Source organism: Simochromis diagramma, unplaced genomic scaffold (genome assembly GCF_900408965.1).
Source record: "Simochromis diagramma unplaced genomic scaffold, fSimDia1.1 OVJJ01000545.1, whole genome shotgun sequence".
Lineage (NCBI taxonomy): Eukaryota > Metazoa > Chordata > Actinopteri > Cichliformes > Cichlidae > Simochromis > Simochromis diagramma.
This window is the reverse complement of record NW_024387371.1, coordinates 1,536,340-1,560,804: the sequence shown is the minus strand read 5'-3', so window position 1 is coordinate 1,560,804 and position 24,465 is coordinate 1,536,340. Positions and strand designations below refer to the sequence as shown.

Genomic DNA, 24,465 nt, shown 5'->3' with positions numbered 1-24,465 from the left:
CAACTCATAAATCATTGTAAATTTTTATTTAGTATTTGGTACTAAACAAGCCTACAATAGACCACCTATTAACCTTTGGTACATTCTCAGTTAAAGAACAAGGGTGTTTGGGATAAATTGTTAACTAGGCTACATTTTTTACATTCTTATCCCTGATATAAAACAATGAATGCCTGAAATGAAGAAACCTCTCTATCTCCTGGACGTTGGTCTGTTTGTTTGAAAGCAGCACCTTGAACACACAAGATACAAGATTAAAGCTGAAACCGTCATCCTTTTTGCATTTAGCTTTATCTATTTTATCCTAAGGTTTTCTTTACTTTAAACACAAATACACCTGTTTTAATCATGTAAAATATGAAATTGTATGTAGGCTTCGTTTTTGTTTTTTTTTTGCCTCAATTTTTAAAAACACGCCTCCAGCATGTCAGCAGAGTTGCTCCGGTCTTGAATACAGCTGTATGCAAAACCTCTCTGATGCTCCAACGCCCAAACCTCTTTACTGGGGCCTACCCAATATGCAAAAAAAAAAAAAAAAAAAAAAAAAATGGTGGGGGCCGAGGGGAGAGGTCAGGGGGGTTATGCCATATAGCTTGTGGATGGATCTTAATCAATCTGAGTCTATAACTGAAAAGATATATATATATGTGCAAACCCACCAGAAAATGTCCAGGAAAGGGACACATCAAAAAAACCCTGCAAGAGCAGGATCAATCTGGCAAAGTTGTTTATACTTTAAAAAAAAACAAAAAAATCTCGCTTAGATGACGTGCAGCTTTACACAGGCTAAACTTCCCATACTTGCGTGTCACTGTTTCTCACTCTGTGCATTTATTTGCCCCTCATCTTTCTCAGTTTCTGTCTCTCCCCTTCTCTCTCTCCCTAATGATGTTTGGCTGAGCTGAGGGTTAATTGCGGGGTTAACCGACAGCGTAGAGGAGCAGTGTGTTGCGAATATGAGACGAAAGCGAGGTGTGTGTGTCATCCGCTGGGCACGAATGAGCATCAGTAAGAGCAATGCTTTGAAGGGAGGTTAAACGTGTGCCTTTGTTTTCATGTGAACGGTTGACATGCAAGATTTGTGTAAAACTCACCTCAGCACTGGCGTCACCTCTGCTCTCTATCTCAGTGTAACACAAAAAAACCCGTCTTTACTGCCACAGTGTTACATTCATTGAAATTTGACTTGTTTTACAACTGCCACTAATGAATATCTGCAGAGGCAGTTAATGTTCCTCGTTGTTCAGTGTGTCCTTTTCAGGAGTCTATTTCCTCTCCAGACTCCTGACTGCTCAGGCTGGAGTACATGACCCAGGAGCAGCTTTAGTAGTGTGCAGGCTAATTGCAGCATACATGAATGTATGAGAGTCTTGTATAGACATATGAGACGTGCAGTCAAATACAATTTTGCACCACTTAAGCGCCATTTACATGAAGTAACATAAGGTGTTATTTGTGATCGAAATCATCACACAAACACTAATTGTGGGCAATATCGATTACAGCCTTCTCTATCTTTCCAGTGATTACAAACACACACATTTGGGTTCTAGAGATGAATGCTCCTGCGCACACAAACACACACACACACACCTTCAAGGGAGAGCTGAGATTCAGCAGACTTTTAAACATGCAATAAATGTATAGAAACAGACAGGATAATGACCCTTTTCTACTGGCTGTGTGACAAACAGATCAATGCAAACAGCTCATGACATTTATCAGATAGAGTCAAGGACCTCCACATTAGCGTTGATGCGCACCTCACTTGTCAAGTGGCCCAGGATTATTGATATGGAGTCCACAAAGCAAAGGACAAATGTAATTCATCTGTAAAACATCCAATGAGGAATTGCCACAGACTGGTGTTGGGAAAATGATAATTTGAGGAGTTGTGTTTACAACATGCACACAGCATCATGCGCGTGTGAGTGTGTGTGTTCAAGTCATTGTTCTAAGCCACACAAAGTGACAGTCCATCTCTCAGCAAATGCACAGCGCAATTTTTCTCATTGTGAAATGATGAACAGTGACATCGTAGATGCTTTTTATTTGGTGGGTAAGAGCTGATAAAGTTTCCTTTTCACTGTACCAAGATCACTTTTAGGACAACTTTAATGGGAAATGCATAAACCTTTCTTTGCTCTTATATTTTCTAATTTAATTTGCAAGTTATCTAAAACTGTGTGGGTACACATAATTATATATATATGTATATAATATTTTTAATACTTAAATACAGCAGGTTGCAAAGAGATTCCAAAACACTGCAAAAAATTAAATATCCAATCAAACAAAAAAGTTGGCAAGAAATAACTAATTGCAATTTAATTGATCCGAAAAATGTCTGGAATAAGAGTACCTTTATAGTGCAAGGGTAGGCCTTTATTCCTATTAGCTAACATCATATTATTATACAGCTTCACGTATCATATGGTATTTTATATTATTATATGACCCTTAAGACAATTACAGTAACAGACGAAGGCAATTATGGATATCTGTTTAAATTTAATTGTCTAGAGCACTAGAGAGTTATATGGTCAAGTTAAAAATAACATAACTTGTCAGGAAACAATTCAGCATTAATGGAAGCTTACCTGTAACCATGTGTACCACAGCTTCATAACTGAAGTTTGAAGGGGGGGGGGAGTGAGGTTTACTCTGAGCGCAGGTGCAGCCCATTGCATCCAAAGTACAGTAAAGTGTTCTTCAAACTTCCAGCTTCCACCTTATCTTTCTGTCAACTGTGTTTGTGCTTGCATTTGTACAGAACTTGGTAATAGCACGGTTTAATATAGGATACTGTTTGGAGTATCTTGCCATATATTACCATTTCTCCTTGGAGGGGCCCCTTGCATTCAAATCAGCGGCTGGCTGCCTGATCGTAGAGGACAGCTTACTAGGACCCTTGAATTGTTCACCAGGAACAATGGATTCCTTTGTCAACGTGTTTCTCTTTCTCTCCCTGGACAATACTAGAGGGTCCTTCTGGCTCTGTGCACTTAAGAAATGTTTGCAAAATTACACCTTTTTATATGCCTCTCAAAACAAGTAGCAGTGCCAGTATAAAAGTGTGGGAGGTTTAGAGGAAAATGCACCGGACACTTGTTTTTTTGTTTTTTGTTTTTTGCTTTGTTTTTCCCCCTCTTTGATAAACCTCATGCAGCGTTTTAAAGGAAATTTCCAGCATTTAAAGATCTATTTGAAACACTTTTTTGTGTGTTTTATCCTTTTCTTTTCATTTCTTTTTTTTTTTCCTTTTTTTTGGGAAAACCCCGGCGTCTTTAGCTGAAGTGTAATGTGTTTGCTCGTGATTAAAAACTATATAAAACAAGAAAAGAATTAAAATGCAAATGCTAAAAAAATATGAATATTATAAACAAGGTAGGAAGAAATGAAAATGCATCTAAAAACACAACTAATACAAGACGCAAAATTATATAAGTGTCATTACGGGGTTTTTCTTGTCGCCTGGTGAAGGTAATGTTTTGAAAACACCTTTTTCCTTTATTAAAGTTATAAACTATAAGCTGTGCATCTGCATAACGTGCTTATAGTGCAGAGCTGCCCACGGAGCAGCAGTGCTGACCTCTCCCTCCTCTTGATGAATAGGCCCATAAGCAGATGCCCAGCTGTGTCTATTCGGGCCTTCAACAGCATTTCGGAAATCGGTATGATTTCCCTGGGAAAGTTGTCTTCATCCGGACTATTTCTCCACAATCGAACTGTTTTCGCTTATTATTATTATTATTATTATTTTTATTATTATCATTATTCTTATTGTTATTGTTGTTGTTGTTGCTGCTGCTGCTGCTGCCGCTGCTGCTCCTGTGTCAGATTTTATGATGACTGTGGATGTTTGCTTGCTTGCACTGGTCATTACTGCAGGACTTCCAGATGTTTTTTTGTTGTTGTTGTTGTTTGTTTGTTTTTAAATTAAATTTTTGTACAGCACAAAAGCTGCTAATTTTTAAATGTTGCTATTAGCATAAAAACATGTTTCATTTTAAAATTACATTTTTCCGCAATGTTTGCAAATGCATTCATTGCATTCTGATTTGCAATTTCGCGCAGAGAGCGAGAGAGAGAGAAAACTAAACTTCACGCAGCATGTACATGAATATGCAAAACTGTGTTTGAAACTGATCTATAGCTCACCCACCTCTCTTTGCGCATTCTCACAGCATTTTTTTTACCTGTTTGCGCCAACTTTGCCATTGACATAATGTTTAATAGCATTAATAGGCAGTTAAATAAGAAAGCGTTTTGTGTTTTACCTCATAACTGCTTTGAACGTTTATAGGAAAGCTTGCTGCACCTGCTGCAGAAAAGGTCAATATGTTAAAAAGGGATAGGCATTGAGAAATTATAAACAGCACGCAGCATACAAACCGTTTATTTTTGAAACGTTTTAATGGCGTGTTCACGTTAAACTCCACCGCGGCACGTTTCTTAATGTAATTCACATGCACAGGAATATTTTCCCAGCATACCTCAAAAGTCCAGGGGCCGCAGCTCGCACAACTGGGGCCGACTCTCCTCTCTCTTTTGTTGGGGCTATTGTGGGGGGCTGCATGTTGGGATTGGGGGTGTAATGAGGGGGCTGCGACCCCCCGATGGGGGTGCATTTGCTGTCCAAAGACCGTTAGACAGTGGCTGAATGAATGGGGCCTGAATGTCATTGTAATGCACAGGGACAACTCCCCCTTCATTCAGCTTAAGATGTGGAGGCCGCTTAGCTCGGCAGAGGGAGAGACGAGGAGGGAAAAAGCAACTGCAATTCAATTCACAATCTAGCTGTCTTTGCTTCTTCGTCCATGTGGAGAGACACGGAGGGCATTTCGTTCACGTTTAGGCGTAATTCCCGCTCTTGTATGTATTTTTCTTTTATTTATTTATTTATTTTGTTAGAGTGTTTTTTAAACCGTGAAGAAAACCTGCGCTGCACAAAGTGGAGAGAAGATATGATGGAGCCACACTGTGGTGCATAGCTGGAGGATGCCAGGAACGACGAGAGTAAGACACTGAACAAAGGATTTCGAGTCCAAGCCGACGTGGATTTATCAGTATAGGCTATATTTGGATAGAGGACGCATCTCCTGTAGCAGGTGGCCGCTGTGCTATATGGGTTATTGCATTTTGGCATCAGGAACCAGCAGGCTTATAGGCCTAACAAATTAGGTGACTTAGGGAATTGACTTGAATTAAAGTAAATGCTGGAAGCTTGTTTAGCGATGCAGATTGCAGCGGGGGCTGGGATGAGTCAATAGAAAGCGCCTGGTAAAATAGTTAATAATTACATGTGCTCGAAAAAGACCACATTTGCGATTCTATGGGCTCAGTTATCGAGAGCAACGCAGCGGATTCTTCCTAAACAAGGCTGACGGTTCTTCCTCTCCCTGTCTTTGTTCAGCCAACAGTGGGAGGTAGAGCCACGCTACGGAAGAGGGGAGAAACATTTGAAAATCCAATGACATTTTCTTCCGGGACAAAAATCAAAATACTGAAGGATTTCATGGGAATGGCGTTTAAATGTATAATATGCATACGTGTTAGTATGCGGCACTATTTAGGGGACTTGTGTGTTTACGCAAAATTGCGATGAAAACAATCATATAGATTTAATAACACTGTTCGATGCTGGTATGGAAACGGCATTTAAAATAATAAAATAGATCCAATGGAATACAAAAAAGCAGGGAACATTTAATTTGGCCCGAATGATATTAAGAATATTTAAAAGTATTTTACAAATAGGAACTGCAAGATGGAAAGTGAAGGAGGAAGCAACAGGCAAAAATATCTCCTCCAAAACAAGCAAACCAAAAATAAATAAATAATCAAACCTACCTCTAGGGTCACTGACAAATATACACCTAAAAGGCAGACAACCTAACAAGTCAACGCCTCTAAAACTAAAACATAAAAAATGTTTAACGAGACTGCTACAATACTATCAGTCAGGCTAAAGAATAAAAGAATAACCACTTCCTAGTGTCTTGTACACCATTTACAGAGTGTGCATGATGTCGTGGAACATTATACACTGCGGCAGCATGTGATGATGGCCCTGACCATCCAGGATCACAGACCGCAGACCTTAGAGGCAATAACCGTGACTACAATCACAGTTTTGCAAACTGGCAAGCACCGATTTTCTGGATAAAACGTTTAACACAGAAAGCTTTACATGCTGTGTGTCTGTTACATTTGCAACATGCTAACTCCAAAACCAGTGGTTAATTTGCAAAGCAGAAACCCCTTCACCGTTTGCCACGGTTAACATCTCGTTAACATCTCCTAATCTAGTCATAATTTAAGATTAGACGCCAACGAGCTGTGTTTTGGGTCCCTGATACAAGGGAAAACTTCATTTTGTTGCTTTAACGAATTATGCTGAACTCATAATGACAACAAAGTGCTGGTCACGTTTGAGCATGCTCAAATTTAATTATTTATTTATTTATTTTTACCACAAGCCTGAAACATCACATGAAGCAGGAATTGGCCGCTGCGCCTGCATCTGGAAGGAAAACCTTCAAGGGGTTCAGGTGCACACAAGCGACGCTGGACATCCCACGTATATTTGGCTTCTTCGGTAACCAGGCTAACTTGGATTTGTTAGTAAATTCTGGCTATGGACTACAGCTACTCTATTATCTGTAAGCATACACAGTAAAATGCACCGATGCATGCATGCATGACGCGTTGCAGAAAGTCAGGTCGGTGGTTTCAAGGACATTTGGGGCTGATGAGGATTTGGTTTTAATGGGGGGAGGTGAGGAGAGAAGGGGGGCGGGTGGTGGTTTGGGCCCAGGGCCATGACGTCATTGTGCGCCCATGTAATCCTCTTGCGCTGAAGCCCAATCAGCAGAGACTCGCGATTGTCTGGGATGGGAAGAGAGGGGCGCTCTAATCCGGGAGACAGTGGATCACACAGCCCGAAAGAGAGAGAGAGAGAGAGAAAGGGGGGAGCGAGAGAGGGGGCATGCATCCAGGGCTGGATTGTGCCTGAAATGGGTCAGATTAAAAAGACACGAAACGAAAGGAACCGACTGACTCTTGGTAGAGGAGGACATTTCTGAAGATGAAGAAGCCATTTTCCCCTCACCTCAAGCACGAGAAAAGCAGCCTGCCGACTCAACGAGCTTTAGGGATATGCTAGAGTGCTGTAGAAGAAGCGACCTGGGGTCTCAAGATATTCAGTAGCCTATTGTAAAACTAGCCTTCTGTAGTTTGTCAGCAGCAGAGGAGACATCGCGCGTTTTGTCCGAGGGCGTTGATCGTGGACAAGTCGAGGAACTGCACTCAAGCCAAAATGAAATGGAACATACAGTACTCTTCGCACTGGGATGTATGACTTCAAATAGCCTTGTGACGCACTGCCATCGTGGTTGCTTTCTTTTACATTTACCTCTTTGTGTTTTTGGTCAGGCTAATGTAAAATGAGTGGGTTTTCTTTTTCTTTTTTTATGAGGAAGGACAAAGCGAGAGGCTGTGTAGCTTTGAGGTGTCAATCTGCGCGAAGTATCGTGCCAAGAGATGCGTAAAGACTCGCAACCCGCCGAATTAGACAGCGCAAGTGTTTGCAAAAACGCCACGCTAAGGTTTGTTTCTCATCTTTATGGATCGTATTCTGATATGATGGGGAGAGGGGGAGGAGGGAGGGGGGCTCCGAGTTGTGGCGCAGTGATATCAATATTTCTTTGCGTGCAATCTAAAGAGGCGCGGGGGAAAGAATGTGGCGGTGCGCATTATTGCTGGTGTAGGCTACAAATCGGCTTTTAGATCTGAGTGTCCGAAATGCTTGTGCGCGCGTGATTGTGTTGAAAATCGGCTTTACTTTTGCCTGTATGTTTGTGTGTGTAAGAGAAAGATAGAGAAGATGCGTACCTGTGTGTGCGTAAGTATGTGTGTGTGTGTGCGTGTACACCCGAGCGCGCGCACGGAAACGGGAGCAGTACTTAAATCGCAGTCAAGCAGTCTTGCATCCTCCTTGGCAGAAGATGCTGGGGGTTTGAGCGTGTGGAGGTCAGGCTTTCTTAGAAGCTGCTTGCTCGTCTTCATTCTGCACCCGTCGGCGGGGTGAGAAGGCGACTTCTTAAAGGGTTGTCACTCTGCGTGTTCACAGCGGACCTTGATTTAATGTCCATACAATTAAGGCACGCGGTGAATGCCAAGAGAGGAATCTACACAGCATCATGCTTCACATTTTATTCCTTCGTTATTTCATCAGGTTGTCGGCTTAGAGTGCGCTCCTTTGACCCCGAATGCTAGGAGGGGAGGGGGACAGGCCCTGACTGCCGACCATAGCAGCAGAATAAAGCTGACTGCTGTACTGTCACTCAACGGCGCGTGTGTGCGTGCGCACGCGGAAGCTCTTGTGTGTGTGTGTGTGTGTGTGTGTGTGTGTGTGTGTGTGTGTGTGTGTGTGTTGCTTTGACTGTATGGACGCAATGCGTACTTTAATAGGCCATTTTGGTATAGAATTGGGGTAGTCCAATCTAGCCTGTATTTCAAGTCATTGGTGAGAAACACATTGCTTTGAAATCCCTGATTAGTCCGGGATGTCCTTTAAATGCAAAGTGTATCTGAAATCTGGATACGCACAACGTAATTGCCAAGTCAGAAGTCCACCTCTTGGTTTTATAAAACACTCTCGGGAATTATTTTAAAATATGGTCTTCTTCAGCCTTCTTCTTCTTTTAAATTTAGTACTCAGTGAAAGGCTTTCATTTTTAAGTGCGCCAATCCTAAAACAAAAACACACACAAACAAACACACGACATTTCTAAACCCAAGCGGGAGATTTGGGACCAATTAAATAAAAAACTAAAATAAAATGTTTTTATATTTGTTGTGCTTTTAAAATTAAGCGAGACCGTTAAGCAGCAAATTGTTTTGGTGCACCAGCTCCGAAGCTTGCCAAGAAATCGCCAAACTGTATGTCTGACAGCGGAAACAGCTGTGAGCGCATGAATGCTAAATCCATATCGGTGGGATTCTGTGCTGTCCTTGTGTGGCAATTTTTTAAAGGTATTTTACCAAATGTAACAGAGGCCACCAACGAGGTGTTGTGGACTTTACTAGCTTCAGCTGGGGTTGGCGTCTGATATATTATTTCTAGAGGAAAAGTAGGACAGCAGTTCCACTCCGACACACCTCACGGTGTGGCTGAATCCTCGGGCCCACAGCACAGGCTGAAGAGCCTCGAAGGGATACAAACTGACCATAGCGACAGGGTTTATTCGCACGGAGTCAGCATATAGAAATATAGGCAATTCAATGCCACCTACAGGCGTCCCTCAGACAACGCATCGCGGAAGCTGTTTATCACTCAGGGGCATAGCAATGAATACTAAATAAGATAAAGTCCCACAAAATAATTGAGTGCTCCTTTTAGACCAGCTCGGATTTCACTCTGCTGTTAAACAGGCCATTGATTTACAACCAGCAGAAGAATAGTGCCTGTGATAGTCCTTGTCTCCACTGGATGCTTTTGGTTGATACCTCGATCAAATTTAGCTCAGATGGGTATGCTTCTAATGATCATCTGAAGGTCTTCAAAACATATTAATAAATAAAAGCTTCATTAGATATGAATAAATGAATGGTCCAACATTATCACAAAGAGCCAAAGGTCGTGTTTTCTGTCATTTTCCAACACTTTTAGTTCAGTATTTGCTGCTGTCATGTAACTTGAAGCCTCAGGTTTGGAGCTTGTGCCACCTAATAAAATCTTTTTTTTTCTTTAATTCACTCAGAAAGATTTTCAGCAAAAAGAACTCATCTCATTCTATTAGCAGTTATATAGCACCTTTTGCTGCTTAATCTGTATAGTCTGAAAATATTGTTTGCCTGTTGTTATAGCTGAAATTATATTTTGTAATGATGCAAAACAAATAAAGAATAAGCTGCACTGAGTTTTCTATCTGTTCTTGTGATTATTTTATTACCGATTCTTTGCCCTCATCCCAGTTTTGAATCCATGGACTGTTTGCATAAGCATATTTTATAAATGTAGAACTAAGAGTTACACATTAGCGGTCTTGTGATTTAGGTTTTGTTCCACAGATCTTCACTGATGATCTGGAAAGGATTCACTCATTTGTCCACACATCCTTTAAAATGATCACATTAATGTATATCTAAGGTAGAAGAAATTCTCCATTTCAGAGTGTTTTCACACCAGATTGTGACTGGAACATCCTACCAGCAGGTCCTTCAAATCAAGAATTCAGCACCACGGAGAGCTCCTGTCAAGGGAAGAAAAGAAAATCTATTGTGGATCAATTATATCATTAACGGAGTTTCAAAACAACTTACATTTACAGCAAGCGAAAAAGACATCTCAGACTAAACAACTAGATTACCCCCACCCTTTTCCTAATTCAAACCTAAAGCCTCTATCTTGTATTATTTTAGAAGCGTAAAATGGCTAAATCAATTTCAATAAATGTCAAATCTGTTTTTATTTTTATTCCAGGGTGCAGCAACTCCATTTGTGCACTCAAATTCTTCTCTAGACTACTTGAAACTGTGGACACATTTGCCTTATACTACAATAAAGTATTTACACTGTTGTCAGCATCATGGTGAAAAACACAAAGAAAAACAAATTGCAGCAAAGAAAACCTTTCAGTGACATTTAAGCTCTGCAGGCTGCACTACAGAGATTTCACTCATTATATAAGGCCACATGTTTGTTTAGTTACTCACAAAGAATTCATGAGATCAAGACGAAGTAATTTCTGAATGGACAGTTTATTAAGGCTTGATTTTTTTTTTTAAGATAGAAAACCAAGATAGATCTTTTGAACAAGGTATCGTCACTACAGCTGGCCTACAAGATAAGGTTTATTTAGTAGTTTGTATTTCATTGATCCTTTCTTTAATAAATATAATTTCATGGCTAACCTGACATCCCTCTTGCAGCAAACATTTCCTGACAGTTTACATTAACATGCATTTAGGCCCTGTCCTACAATCACAACTAGTCGCTTCCTGAGAGAAAGACGGCTGTGGCTGCGATGGGTCGGCGGCGGCATCCTTAAGCTTTTCCCTGCCTTTACGCTGCTTGGTGAGAGTGGTGTTGGTGAAGGCAAACATGTTCACCATATTGCTTAGAGCCACCTAGCTATTGATTAGTGCAGATTTAAAAAAAAAAAAAATTAAAAAAAAATGAGGAAACAAAGAACAAAGGCTACTGTTAGATGGCAGTTCTCTCGATGATTTTTCTTTGGGGGGGTGGGGTTACACTGGTCAGGTGCAAACACACACCTGGAAAATACTGCTGTGAAGCAGACAGTTCAAATGATTTGAAGTACCTCAGCACAGTGCAGCACTTGTGCCATTTCAATGTTTTAACGGTGTTAACAGTCAAGACAGATCGCACAACACTCACATAATCTAACATAATCTGAGAATACAAACATCTTATTTCCAGGACATGTTTACCTGACATTACTGTTAAGGTGACACGACTTCAGAGAACTGTGAAGTGGAATCTGAAAATTGAATTAGCTCACTGTAAAATCACAACAGATTAAAAATAAGAATTACACAGACGAGAGAAACAAAAATAAAAATCCCTTAAAAGGCAAAGAGGCAGTCATGAATTCCTCTCTTCATCTTTGTAATCTTTCAGTCCAAGATTAAATGACAATCTCAAACTAATCACGAGGCGCGAACCAACTGATCTCACAAATAATCTTGCTGTGAATGCTCCAAAACGGGCGTCTGAACACCCGTCATCACCCGAAAAAACAAGCTGCAGAGTAAATAATACTTCAGCCATCCCCAACAGACTTCCATTATGCAGCTTGCCATGCATGGGCACACACATCTATTAATATTTTTTATTTTTTAATATCCAATCTTTTTTTCTTTTTTTTTTTTTAAACATACCTCAATGTAGTTTACAGTATCATAATCAATGGCTTCAGTCTAGAACAAACTATAATCGCAACATCCAAAAAACACACAGAAACCACATCGCATTCTTCGTATTTTTTTCTTACTTGATATTAAATCAGTTACATTAATTTTTAGGTTATACATTTTTAGGCTTTCTCCATGAATATATAGGCTCCTACGTTAAAGCTTAGCATTATGACCAACATGATAGACTTAGCGAAACCAAATTAAAGGAAAAAACAAAGAAAGGATTAAGACAGAATGACGGTGACTAGACAAATATCGGAACCTTCCCCCTTTTTGTGGAACAAAAATATGATAGCAACAATTGATTCAATGCAGCACTTACATCGTTACATAAATCTGATAAAGTAATTTAAGGTGGTGGATGCGACAATTCTCTCAGACTGGGTTGTGTACACAAGCAGAATCTCCTGATGAAACATACAAAGGACCCCTTCACGACAAACATCAAAAGAAAGCAAAGCAGAGGGGTGTGAAGGATGTCAATAGTACAATTTTTGATTTAAATGGTGAGAGTTCTGGTTGTGGAGGACACATCCATTATTTCTTTCCCAGAGGCCTTTGCAATTCCTCCTCTGAAATGTCTCGAGTCCCGTGTGACTTCACACTATCCCTGATTTCTCCAGCAGTGTCACTGTTTGAGCAGTTCTTTTGAGAAGTCACCAATAATTAGAAAAAAAAATGTTAAGGCTCCAGAAAACAGGTTTCTGAAATGAAAATTGTCAGTAGTAAGCCAAAAAATAGAGATTTTGTCGATCTGAATGAAAAATAGATAAAACCTTGAAGAAGTTTCATTATCGCACAGTTCCAAGTCCAACATTGCCTTTGTGATCCTCCAACCCTGTTGGCACAGTTAAACCTCTGAAGCATGGCAATGTTGCCCCCAAATGGACAAATAGGGGCAGGACACATCCGTTCCTGATTGTACTGAAATATAAAGTGGCAGATTTTTTTTTTTCCTCCATGGTGCAGTCAAACCCTGATTCAATTGGAAAGAGGAAGGGGGAGTGGGTGGGCAAGAGAGAGAAAACCAGTCTGTTGAGAGAAGAGTACGTCATGGAATGGGAAGAAAAATGTTTATAAAAAACTGAAATAAAAAGAGTGGTGGTGGTGGTGGCTAGGTAATACATTAAATCAGCTTGTTATCCCTGCACAAAACGTGGTGGTACATGGGGCAAAAAAAAAAAAAAAAAAGCACAAGTGTCAATGATGGCATATTCACCAGGATTAAATTAATAAAAAAAAAAAGAAGGGTTTGCTTGCATTTTCATAATCTTCTGTCTTTTTTAAATCAAGTCCTAGTGTAACTGTTGATCAAGCCAAGGATAGATGTCTTCTATTGTTTATTCCTGTTCTGGCGCTCCTGTTCAGAAAAAAAAAAGAACAAAAACAACAAACAAAAAGAAATTACTCAAACATTACTCATATGATCATTAGACAAAAACAAACTAAGTGCAGCATTTCTTGGTGAACAGATGTCTACATGTATTTAAAGTGCTGATCAAACAGCAAAAAAAAAAAAAAAAAAAGTCAGCTTTTTACCTGATCCAACCGGGAGCGGTTCTGTATCTGAGCAGGTTCAAAAGTCTGTCAAAAAAGAGCAAAGAGGAGACAGACAAAAACAAGATCAGGAACAAATCAAGAGTCAAATTATCCAAAGAAACTTTCACCAGTTTTCCACTAAAAAGGTACAAAATCCTATTTTTAAGATAACAGAGAGATGACTGTACCCACCTTGCGCACCTCTTCCTCTTCTTCCTGTCTTTTCTCATAATGGGAGAAGTCATCAAAGATGGAGGTTGTGTGTTTGTAGGTGGCAATGATTTTGAGCACCTGCTTGGCCTTTTCCAGGGGTACCTCCTGGGTATCACGGGAGTTGGTCACTGGCTTGTTGTCGTTGTTCTCCAAGCGGATGTGGCGCAGCTGGCTATTAGGCACATCCTTAACAAACAACCAGTCCACATCAAACTTGCCTTTCCACTTGTCCTGTGCCCAAACACCAGCACTGGTCCCATAGTCCACTGGTGAACGCATCTCTGCCACACCACAGAAATGACCACTGCCATTGACACTGAACAGGAGGTATACAGGACCTTTACCATTCATGGCCCGGAAGGCTGAGTCCAGCCGCTTGTTGCCATGCTCAGTGCTGCACCAGATGGAGTACTTGATGGAGCGATGAATATCATCCTCAGAGTAGCTCTTAATGATGAAAACACGGCCATTCTTCAGGTTCCAATCAAAGTCCTTGGGGTTGTAGCTATGGGAGGCCCGCAGCTTCTCCAGCACTGGGTGCGACTCTCCACAAGGTCCTTGGCTGGAAGATGCTTGGGGACCATTGTTCCCACTACCAACCACACCCATCACACCACTACCATCATGGCCAGGTCCACCCTGGCCATAACCTTGGTTACGGTTGCGTGGAGCAATCCAGCGGGTCTGGGGTTGTGGGGGCTGGGTGTGGTTTTGGTAGGGCTGGGGTGGTGGCTGGTGGTGATGGGGGGGCTGGGGCTGTAAGGCCATAGGTGGCATCTGGGGTTGCACCAAAGACTGAGGAGGAGGGGGCTGCATGGGTCCTTGCTGCATGGGGGGTTGAGGTGGCATGGCATGAGGCAGGCCAAGAGGCTGCTGCTGTTGCTGCAGTGGAGCTGTGGCTACTTTAGTCACTGGGCCCTTTTCCCAGGTCCCAATGTTCATGTTGTGTTTGATGGGTGGTGGGGGAAGAGCTCCCCCTGGGTTGGGCATCCCTGGCTTCACCTTAGCTTTTAGCTGCTGTGGTTTGGCAGGCTTGCTGGCAATGGCTGCCCAAGAGGTGGGTTTAGGTGGGGGCATTCCAATCGGCGTTGCTCCGTTTCCTGTGGCTGCCACTGCAGGTCCACCAATCACAGATCCTACAGCCTTTACTGCTGACCCCTGACCAGTGACATCCCCACCGATCTTCAAGCCAACCATACCCTGCTCCAGGCTGTTCATACCAGGGGCTTTGTTCAGGGTGTCACTGTGAAACCCTGTCTGACCATCAGGCACCAGAGTGCCCCCCAGGGAGCTGGGAGGATAGCTATAGCTGCCACCATAGGCTGAACTTTGAGTCTGCTGGCCCTGGGAGCCACTCGTCCCCCAAGCAGAGAAGGCAGGGTTTTCAGGGAAAAAGTTAAACCTGTGGGGATAGATACTGCTTCCCAGGCCCCCTGGCTGGCCAAACACTGTGTCCGGCATGAAGTGATGGTCTCCATTACTCAAGGGTCCATATGGGGTGAGGTATGGAATAGGGGGGTCCCCACCTGTGGACCAGGGAGCCTCACTTAGGGGGTATGGAAATCCAATGGAAGGAGCGTAGTAGCTTGGCAAGTAAGGGTCGGTGATGGACTGGTAACTGTTGTTCTGAATGAATAGAAGTCAGAATCACAACATTAGCAAATAACTGAGTTAAACTTAAAAATACCCCACAACAAATTAAATACAACTCTGCTACAACATTTGCCATGCTGTGGCATTCGATAATGAATAACATTCTTACAACTCATGTGAGAGAAGCTGAAGAGCAGACTTTACCTGAGTTGATTGACTAGTGAGGTATGGCTCAAAGTCATTGTCATGGACAGTGTCCTTCTGATGCAGTGAACCATTTTGCACTGCAAAAAAACAAAACAAAACAAAACATTAATGGATCATTTAAACTTATTTTGTACTGAGGATGCAGTTATGTTTTGAGGTCTATATAGCAACAGCTTTTTTAGCTTTCAAGATGTAGTGTGTTCAGGGATAACCTTATGATTGTATGAAACTCTTAATATATTTTTACAAAATCAAAAATCAAATCACACTGATGTTGTCTTCGATTTCTCAAATATATTAGTTCTATAAATGTTAGTTTAATCAGTTTTTAATGTCTCTGCTTTTCCAAAAGCAACCCCCCCCCCCCAAAAAAAAACAAAAACCCAAACATTACACCATGTCTACCAAACCATGCCAGACAACCAGATGTGGATGAGCTTGTGGCCTGCTGCCAGCCAGACCTGAGATGAGCACAATTTAAGACCTGTCTGTCCAAAAGCTGCAGCAGATCAAATATACCAATATCAGTGTTCATGAAGAACTGACAATAATAAATTGCAAGTAAATCTTTCTGTGTAATAATTGGTTGGGATAAAAAAAATGTTAATTTACACAAATCAGCTACAACATTACATTACAAAGGAGTCATTGTTTTGGACAGCTGCAGTAATAAGAATTTTGAGGCACAGGTGGAGTAATAATGTAATAAAAATGTGATTTATCATCAAAAACTACATTTTGATATTTAAGGCTGCGAGTACCCAGGACTTTTGTGTTTTACACTGAAAATACCAAGTTTCTGGAGACACAAGTGTGCCCCTCACCTGTGAGATGAGAGCAATTTTGAAGCAACAGGAAGTTCTTATTGTGCCTTCAAAACAATATTAAGCAGGCTCTTTTCAAAATAGCTTTTTCATTGCAATTTTTAACAATTTGGTGGTATGATACAATTCACTCTGATTACAAGGGTTTCTGATTATGTTGGCCCATATGGAAAAGAAATAGAAAAAAATTATAAAAGACTTGCATCAGATTTGGCTTGCTTTTTTATAGTGAATCATATAAGGCTTATATGATTTACTCATGAAAGTGGCCACTTTCTCATTACTTTCATATATTGTTTTAGTAAGTATCCAAAACATACAAGTTTCATTTATATAATTTTTCAAGGGATCTTATATCTGTTTTCACTCTTGTATGCTTTTCATACAAGTTTCACACAAGACAGACACAAACTTTATAAGATTTATATATATATTTTTCATATGGGAGTATTCACTGGAAAAAGACTGTTAATGTGGATGGAAAGTGTGTGAAGGATGTGAAATTTTATCAACATGGGATTTAGGAAATGTAAACTGGAATATAGTGCATCTCCAGTGATTGGAACCTTTATTCCCCCAAACATTTGCAGGCAATTTTCTAGGCTATGGGTGTTTGTGTGTGTGTGTGTGTGTGTGTGTGTGTGTGTGTGTGTGTGTGTGTGTGTGTGTGTGTCAGTCATACTGCAGAGATGGATTTGTGCCCTTACTATAAAATCATGAACTAAATAAATGCCAAACCATAAGAGACATAAATCATTGCATCTCATAGATATCAATCTCGTCTGTAAACATAAAAATAAAACACGTTCGCCCAAATGCCACATTCTTGAAAATGTTACTGAATCCACAGGAAAGGGAGGATGTCAAATTTTACATCATAGGCCACATACACAAATGCAAGGCCACAAATGTAAGAGATCCGTCTGTACAAATAAAAACATTCTGCCAGCCAACTGCCAATTAAATGTCCATCCCCCCCCCCCCGGGCCGGAACGGGGTCTTTGCCAGACTAATTCTGACCCACGGGCCTTGTGTTTGACACCCCCAATCTACCAATCTAGAAGTTTCTGAAATTTTTATTTTTAATAGCAAAGGTATTCTAATCTAGTATATCCCACTGAATGTGAAATAGTACAATATTTTGCCATTTGGCTTTAATATTATTTGTATTACATGTTAACACTTGACTTATGAAGAATAAGAGCATAAATTTTTTTAAAAATCGCTAGTGGAAAGGATATCACCTTTAAATGTAGATATTCATCTACCAGTGTCAAACACAATAAACAATGTAGTTTGACAATCCAATTAGATAATTTTAACTATAAATTTTCATTACACTGTATCAATCTCCAGCATAGTGTACTAATTACTCAGAAATATGGTATTGCACACCACAGAGAGGACAAGGATGCCAATTTCGCTGGTTTAAGTAAAACCAGACTATGGTTCTTCGGTCTGTTGTAACACAGATGTTGTTACATGTTGTTACAGTGTTTTAAGTAGTACCAACCCGGGAAACTATCTCCTTTAATTGCTACATGTGGAAAAGGACAATTTCGGACACTGACCCAATCTTAATCTGCCAAATTCTAAAGAGTTCATCTATGAAAGTTGGCATTTATTCTAAAAAGTGTCTGTGTCTGGGGGGTGGGGGACTGTAAAAACATTGTACTAAAAGATATTTAGTGTTATGATAATGGTGATGGTGCACTGTCCAAGACATTGGTTCAAAAATCAATCATATGCTACTTGTGACATGGCTCTGGTAGCATATAATTTATATTTGAGGGATGAGGGTACTATCATCCAAAAAAGGCCACTGACATCTAATTAAAATTATTCGTCATAGAACAAAGGTGATCTTCAAGAACAATATTGTAGTAATTCAGATACTCTTCCCTCTAAGGTGATAAGTGGACTCAAACCACAACAGCAAAACAGATCCACTGGATATCTCCAGGCCAAGCATTTAAAGTTTTCCTTTAATTTGTCCTGGTCTTTAGATGTAAAAAGTAATTATCTTGATACAGTCATCCACAACTCACCTTTAGATGCTTGTCCCTTTGATCTCTGTATCCAAGTAAATCATAGGAAAGGGGGGAAAAGAAGACCAAAAAGTTATTTTGAGTCGGCCTGAGATATCACACGTAGCTTGTGAGTACAACCCATAATGTTACCTATCCATTGCCTAGAAACTGAACATGAGACTACTTCCCGAAGAGAGCCATCTGAAACACTTGCCTTACGTTATTCTATATTAAAAGGTGTATAGTAATTACACTTTTATTTGACATATTGTACAATGTAATGGTCTATGATTAACTGTTTATTTAAATAACCAGTTTATGATAGCTCTAATCCACATACAACTTTGCTAACTACCATAGCTCCCTTAAAATGGCTCTACAAAAGCCATCAGACTTAATGCAGCTTTTAGCTTAGTGTTTCTTAGCGGATTCAAACATTTTTCACAGCCCAGACACGAGAAAATATTCCATTATAAAAGTTACTATTTAAAGAATAAGTTAGCCTGAACCTTTATGTAAATCTGTTGACGTTAACTAGCTTTGGGTTTCACGTATTCAGGCATTGGCTGCTACTTTTTCCCCGTCCCCAATCGGCAACAAAACATATCGATTCTGTTAAAGATACATCTGACAACAGCCTGAATATTTTCGCAAAAGTGTCATCTTTCTTACTCGTCCATTAAAACATTTAGCAATTTCACGGAAAGTGGCTAACTCGCTAGCTACAAGCACCGGCCAAATGCTAGTGGCTTGCTAGCACTTCCGAGCGATAGCCATAGCCCAATAAATCGTTAACGTTAGCGGGTGAGGTAGCCTAGAAGCTCTCTACAGACGAAGTAAGTCGTCCTTCCTACCTGAGGGTCAATGCTTGTGGCAGACATAATTCATTAAGCAAATCCCTGGATTCTCACAGAGCCTGAGCTTGTGACTGAATTGCAACCCCCGTGATTTGAAAAGCAAGTTCACAGCTCAGTTACAGTTAGCTTTGTGGCTAGCTGCGCCGCTTAGCGTGTGGCTAGCAGTTGTAGCGCAGGCTCAGCTGTATATTTTCCGCTGTGTGGACGTATCCCAACTTCCACAGTTCAAGTCAGTCGCTTCGGATACTGCGTCCGAAAGCAGTCAAGTCCCCGGTAAAGGTATTCAAGTTGATGGTACGTGTCGCCGAACGGGCCTTTCCGACCGTGAATATTTTTCGGTCGCCTCTTACTTTGTCTTTTTTTTTAATTCCACAGAGGGAGAGAGAGAGAGAGAGAGAGACCTCCTCGGTTACGTTAAAGCCCTGTACACTTCCCCAATGGCTGCTCCATCCGGGCTTTGAGCCGCCGCTGTAGTTCACGTCGTTCCCCACGGGGTGGCAAAAGTTTGAGGCATCCTTACCATCGGCAAAGTGCATCCATGGCTGTGATTTAATGGTAGCAACGAATAAATCGAAGTCGTTTAACAAAAAACAAAATAAAACAAAAAACACAAAAACATAATTCTAGTTCTATAAGTACTATTCCAGTATCACGAGTTCTATTTTCTGCATCCCCTGTGGGTGTAAATAGCGCCAGGAGGCGTCAGCAGACTGCTGGTGGTTTTCTGCAGGCCCCCTAGAACTGACAGTTCAGTCAGACACAGCGCTCATGTGAGACTGTGTGCACAGCGCCACTGGTTTCCCATTGTTATGAATTTGGTATATAATCAGCCTGAAACACAGTAAGGAAAACAGTTGAGTTGTCATGATTATTTTAGTATAGCTAATTTTACATAGATTAGAAATGCAATTGTGCAGTAAATGTTACACCCTTTAACCACTAGGAGGAAGCAACGAGACATACGCAATCCCCTAAACTCAGTCAAAGGTCAAATTTATTTACTGTGTATAGTGTAAATAGATGGTAAAATGTTTGAATATCTATAATCAAATCAAAGTCGTTATAATTGCTTTTTTATTTTCCCCATCTTGTGTAGGTTATGTTTCAATTTGGCTTTCCTCGTGGCTCATCATCTAGATATTCAACATCCCAACTTTCCCATATATTACAGACTATTTAGATAGAAGGTCTTTTAATTAGATTTAAATGTACACTTTTTTCCTTCCAAGAAAGAAGATGACACATCTTATTATTTTGTGTATTTAAGCAATTTGTTTTCACATTTTATTGTGCAAGCTCTCATTTTTATTTACCTTTATTCTCATGATCTATACATTAAGTTGTTTTCTGCTATTTTGTTTAAAGAAAAGCATCCTTTTAACAATTATTAGTTATTAGGGAAAGGCATGCCGCTGAAATGTTTTGCAGTGTTTTCCTAAGAGGTGGAGCAACATGGCATGTTCAGGCTGTCATTCATTCAAGGATCAAAGAGCAAATATTCTGGCATTTGGGGGATTTTCTGGAAAGCAGTCTCCTGTAGGTCACTGTGCAGGCCCCCTGCAGCTGATCACATTATTTTCAACTGGATGTGCTGCGCTGACCTTCAGTGTGCGCTCCACTATGGACCGCAAAAGGGATGACTGGCACAGAACAAAAAGGGAAAGGGAAACCTATATGCTACACAATGATGGATGACAGGCAAGCTATGCTTCACATCCTTGAGGAGCCTCAGATGCGAAGAGAAGGAGAGAGACTTCGAACTTTTCACAACTGGCCAGCAGATACACCTGTCACATCTGGAGATCTGGCCAAGGCAGGGTTTTTCTTTCTAGGCCCTGGGGATAAAGTACAGTGTTTCTGCTGTGGAGGGGTTTTAAGATGCTGGGTACAAGGGGATAGCCCAGCCACTGAGCATAAAAGACATTTCCCTGCTTGCAGCTTCATTCTCGGTCGAGCTGTAGGAAATATCCCACTTGAAGCTGACTCCTCAGATTCTGTGGATGGACAGCTTTTGAGTCAGCTCCAGAGGATGACTATGGATGACCAGGGAACAGCTGGGCAAGCAGTCTACCCAGAGATGGAAGCAGAGGATTCGCGGCTCACCACTTTCCACAACTGGCCCACCGAAGCCTCAATCCAACCCGATGTTCTTGCCAGAGCAGGCTTTTTCTACACAGGTACTCAAATGTCTCACTCTAAAGCCTAATAACGCTGATCACCTCTTGTTTTTAACAAATGATGAGCAAAACTATAGTATTTATTCGTATTTGTAAGTAAAATATCCAGCACAGATCTTGTCACTGCTAGAGTGACCAACCCCACTGTGTGAGAGTTCATGGTACAATTGTCCTGCTGACTCATGATGTTGTGGACAGAACAACCTAGACAAAGCTGGAGCTGCTAAAGAGGTAGGATGTGCAGAGCTTCAGGCAGTACACAGGGTGTGGACACAATATCATGAACAGCATTCCAAGCAGTTTTGTCAAGACAATATCAGGGAAGGCTTGATTAACCTTCATTACAATTTGTTCAGGTTATAGTTTTTGCATGTATTTTATTCCTTTGGTGTGTGAAGAGATTTTCTGAGTTTGTTCTAAAGCTGCGAAGATTAAGTGGGCGTGTGTCATTGCTCCCTTTTCACAGCCGTCTTATATTATCGCAGGTCACGGTGACAATGTCAAATGCTTCTACTGCGACGGAGGGCTGAGGAACTGGGAGCCAGGCGACGACCCCTGGCAGGAACATGCCAAATGGTTTCCACGGTAACAACAGGACATTTCCAGGCAGATATTGAAACATCAGCTGAATGCTTTTTTTGTGTCATGCCATGGCAATATTTCTTTTTATATCGAGAAATGTGCAAAGGTTTTAGTCACTCTGGATGTCAAAATTCGCATCGCATAATATCATCAGAGATGCACGTGATCAGTCCCAAATTCGTTCTGCAGCATGACCTAATTACCACAAACCTACAGCCAGAGTTATCAAGATCGTTCATGTTTGATTTGAGAAATGAACTGAAAAAATAATTAGGTGGTATTATATTTGAAAAGATGCTCTTGGCCAAATCTCTGACACACACATATACACCATATGCATAAATGTGTGTCTGTATATTGTAGATTATAAAGCAGCTTTTGTTTTCAGATGTGAGTTCTTAATCCAAACGAGGGGGCAGGAATACATCAGCAACATACAGGACACTCATTTCCACCTGGATGACACTATGGTGAGACCTTTTGCTTCTTATCTATTTGGAACATTGGAGATATTATAGCTGCACATTAATGAGCTGTAGTTTGTCACTGCTGCATTTAAATCAGTAAAAAAAAAAAAGTATATTACTTCTCCAGGGAGGATCACAGACCTCCTCGGGTAGAGATATCAGCTCCAGAGGCGGTAAGTCCTATAAAAAGCAAAAATCTAACTTTTGCTGAGGAGATATGACTAACAACATAGCAGCCTTCTGCTTTCATGTCTCTAATTATATATGTGTACTCTATATATAGCAAAGATTTAAACCATCAACACTCAGTCTTGAGTTTTGGGGGATCAAACATTTCTGTTTGCACTGCAACTCACACAAAGAGAGAAAAGAGGTCTGCGGCCACTTGATTGATTTATTCCTAAGTCGACCACTTTTGTTGAAATACAGATCTGATGGATAAAGGCATACCTTTCACAAACTCAATTTAATACCTTAAATTAGCCACTGAGTAGCAGGTCCATTTCTTTCTATTCTCATTGCTTTGGGGGCAGCTGAAATGAAATTAATGGGCGATCAATTACCTGAGCTAATGTTTGCTCTAAAATTGAAGTAATTAGGGAGAGCTATGGAAGCCATTTGACTATTGCTCATGGTTGCAGGGCAGGCATGAGAGGGCAATTATTCCATACAATGAAGGAAGCACAATTATAATCCATAGCAGCTGAAATGCAGAAGGGGTCTGTGCTTTGAAATGTTTATATATTGGCAGACGGAGGTAAGCTTGCACAATTTGGCAATTATTTACACATTATCCTATAGAGGGTAGAGTGTGTGGGGTGCTTAGACTAGTATAAAATTCACATAGCGTCCAGTGAAGGCTGCTGCTTCTCTAATCATCCTGGCATTTCCCTTCCTCTGATCCCCAGATCTGGTTGGAGGTCTGGGAGCTTCATCGGCCATGCTTTCTCCTGTGGTACAGTCTGTGCTCCAGATGGGCTTTGAAGCCAGCCTGGTGGAGAGTCTGGTCCAAACCAAGTACCTTCTGACAGGCCAGCATTACACGTCTGTATCTGACCTGGTTACTGATGTACTGCAGGCGGAGGAGGAAGACAGACAGAGGAGGCCTCGAAGCAGAGGTAGCTGTCATTGTTAGAAAGCAACTAAGTTTATTTACATACATTTTCTGCTACTGTATATACTTCCACTTCACAATAGAAGGGGGGGGGTTCTACTTTTCCTTTCACTGTATTTGTTCAACAGCCATTGTATTTCAATTACAATTCAAATGATTTTGTGTTTATTAAGGAAAATTCACTATTTTAATGGATCCTTAAGTTCCGAATATATCTGACTGACTCTTAATGTTTGCGTACATCAGACGCAGAGATGAGGCAAGGCTCCAGTGCTGGAAATGTAAGAACACAGACACCTGTCAGAGAGAAAGGTCAGCAGTCAATATCTCAAAGATTTTCAAAAAAGATCAAAATTTTGTGCTTGTAGTAGTTTTATTTATTTGAAATCAACCAATTAAACAGTAAATGTGTATAATTACTATAGGCTTGACTTACAACATTGTGCTTGAACAAATAGTTTGTGTGTTTGTCTTCATCGGTTTCTCCCAACAGTTAAGGAAAACAGTCCAGAGGAGCTGCTGAGGCAGCTGCAGGAGGAGAGGACCTGTAAAGTGTGCATGGACAAGCTTGTGTCCATTGTCTTCATCCCCTGTGGTCATCTGGTGGTTTGTGGTGATTGTGCTGCCAGCCTACGTCACTGCCCCATCTGCAGAGCTGTCATCAGAGGCAGCGTCCGTGCTTTCATGTCCTAAGGCTGTAGTGAAAAGCCACCCCTATACAGGTGTTGCATGAGTGGCCTTGAGTTTTCCACAGGCCCCAGTTTCTGTTGTACTGGAAAGAATAAAGAGTGCTGATTGCTTATTTTGTCAGGGTTACCAGATCATTTTCTACAATAAACAGTTCAAGCTGCCATCATATTTATAGCTTCTGGATTTTTTTTTTTATTACAAAAACAGAATTACCTACTAAATGACA

The 24,465-nt window shown here is 40.9% G+C and overlaps 2 protein-coding genes across 2 annotated transcripts; one reads left to right on the top strand and one right to left on the bottom strand.

Annotated features, from left to right (window-relative positions):
- Positions 1–10,750: 10,750 nt before the first annotated feature.
- On the bottom strand, positions 10,751–19,623 carry LOC120719243 (YTH domain-containing family protein 1-like). The gene is made up of 6 exons (XM_040008306.1): positions 19,207–19,623; positions 18,371–18,395; positions 15,496–15,575; positions 13,678–15,324; positions 13,486–13,530; positions 10,751–13,306 (listed from the first exon to the last, which is right to left on the bottom strand). The coding sequence occupies exons 1-6, from the start codon at positions 19,231–19,233 to the stop codon at positions 13,280–13,282; spliced, it is 1,851 nt and encodes a 616-aa protein (XP_039864240.1). The 5' UTR covers positions 19,234–19,623; the 3' UTR covers positions 10,751–13,279.
- A 383-nt stretch (positions 19,624–20,006) lies between these two features.
- birc7 (baculoviral IAP repeat containing 7) lies at positions 20,007–24,395 on the top strand. The gene is made up of 7 exons (XM_040008321.1): positions 20,007–21,386; positions 21,872–21,971; positions 22,357–22,438; positions 22,563–22,608; positions 23,344–23,553; positions 23,796–23,861; positions 24,043–24,395. The coding sequence occupies exons 1-7, from the start codon at positions 20,846–20,848 to the stop codon at positions 24,240–24,242; spliced, it is 1,245 nt and encodes a 414-aa protein (XP_039864255.1). The 5' UTR covers positions 20,007–20,845; the 3' UTR covers positions 24,243–24,395.
- The last annotated feature ends 70 nt before the right edge of the window (positions 24,396–24,465 follow it).

Excerpts from the sequence above, each read along its gene's own strand:
- LOC120719243 (XM_040008306.1), bottom strand. The coding sequence starts at position 19,233 with ATGTCTGCCACAAGCATTGACCCTCAG. Across the intron at positions 18,396-19,206 it reads CCACAAGCATTGACCCTCAG|AGATCAAAGGGACAAGCATC; the intron begins GTAGGAAGGACG and ends ACTTGGATACAG. Across the intron at positions 13,531-13,677 it reads AAGAGGAAGAGGTGCGCAAG|ACTTTTGAACCTGCTCAGAT; the intron begins GTGGGTACAGTC and ends CTTTTTTGACAG.
- birc7 (XM_040008321.1), top strand. The coding sequence starts at position 20,846 with ATGACTGGCACAGAACAAAAAGGGAAAGGGAAACCTATATGCTACACA. Across the intron at positions 21,387-21,871 it reads AGCAGGCTTTTTCTACACAG|GTCACGGTGACAATGTCAAA; the intron begins GTACTCAAATGT and ends ATATTATCGCAG. Across the intron at positions 21,972-22,356 it reads CATGCCAAATGGTTTCCACG|ATGTGAGTTCTTAATCCAAA; the intron begins GTAACAACAGGA and ends TTTTGTTTTCAG.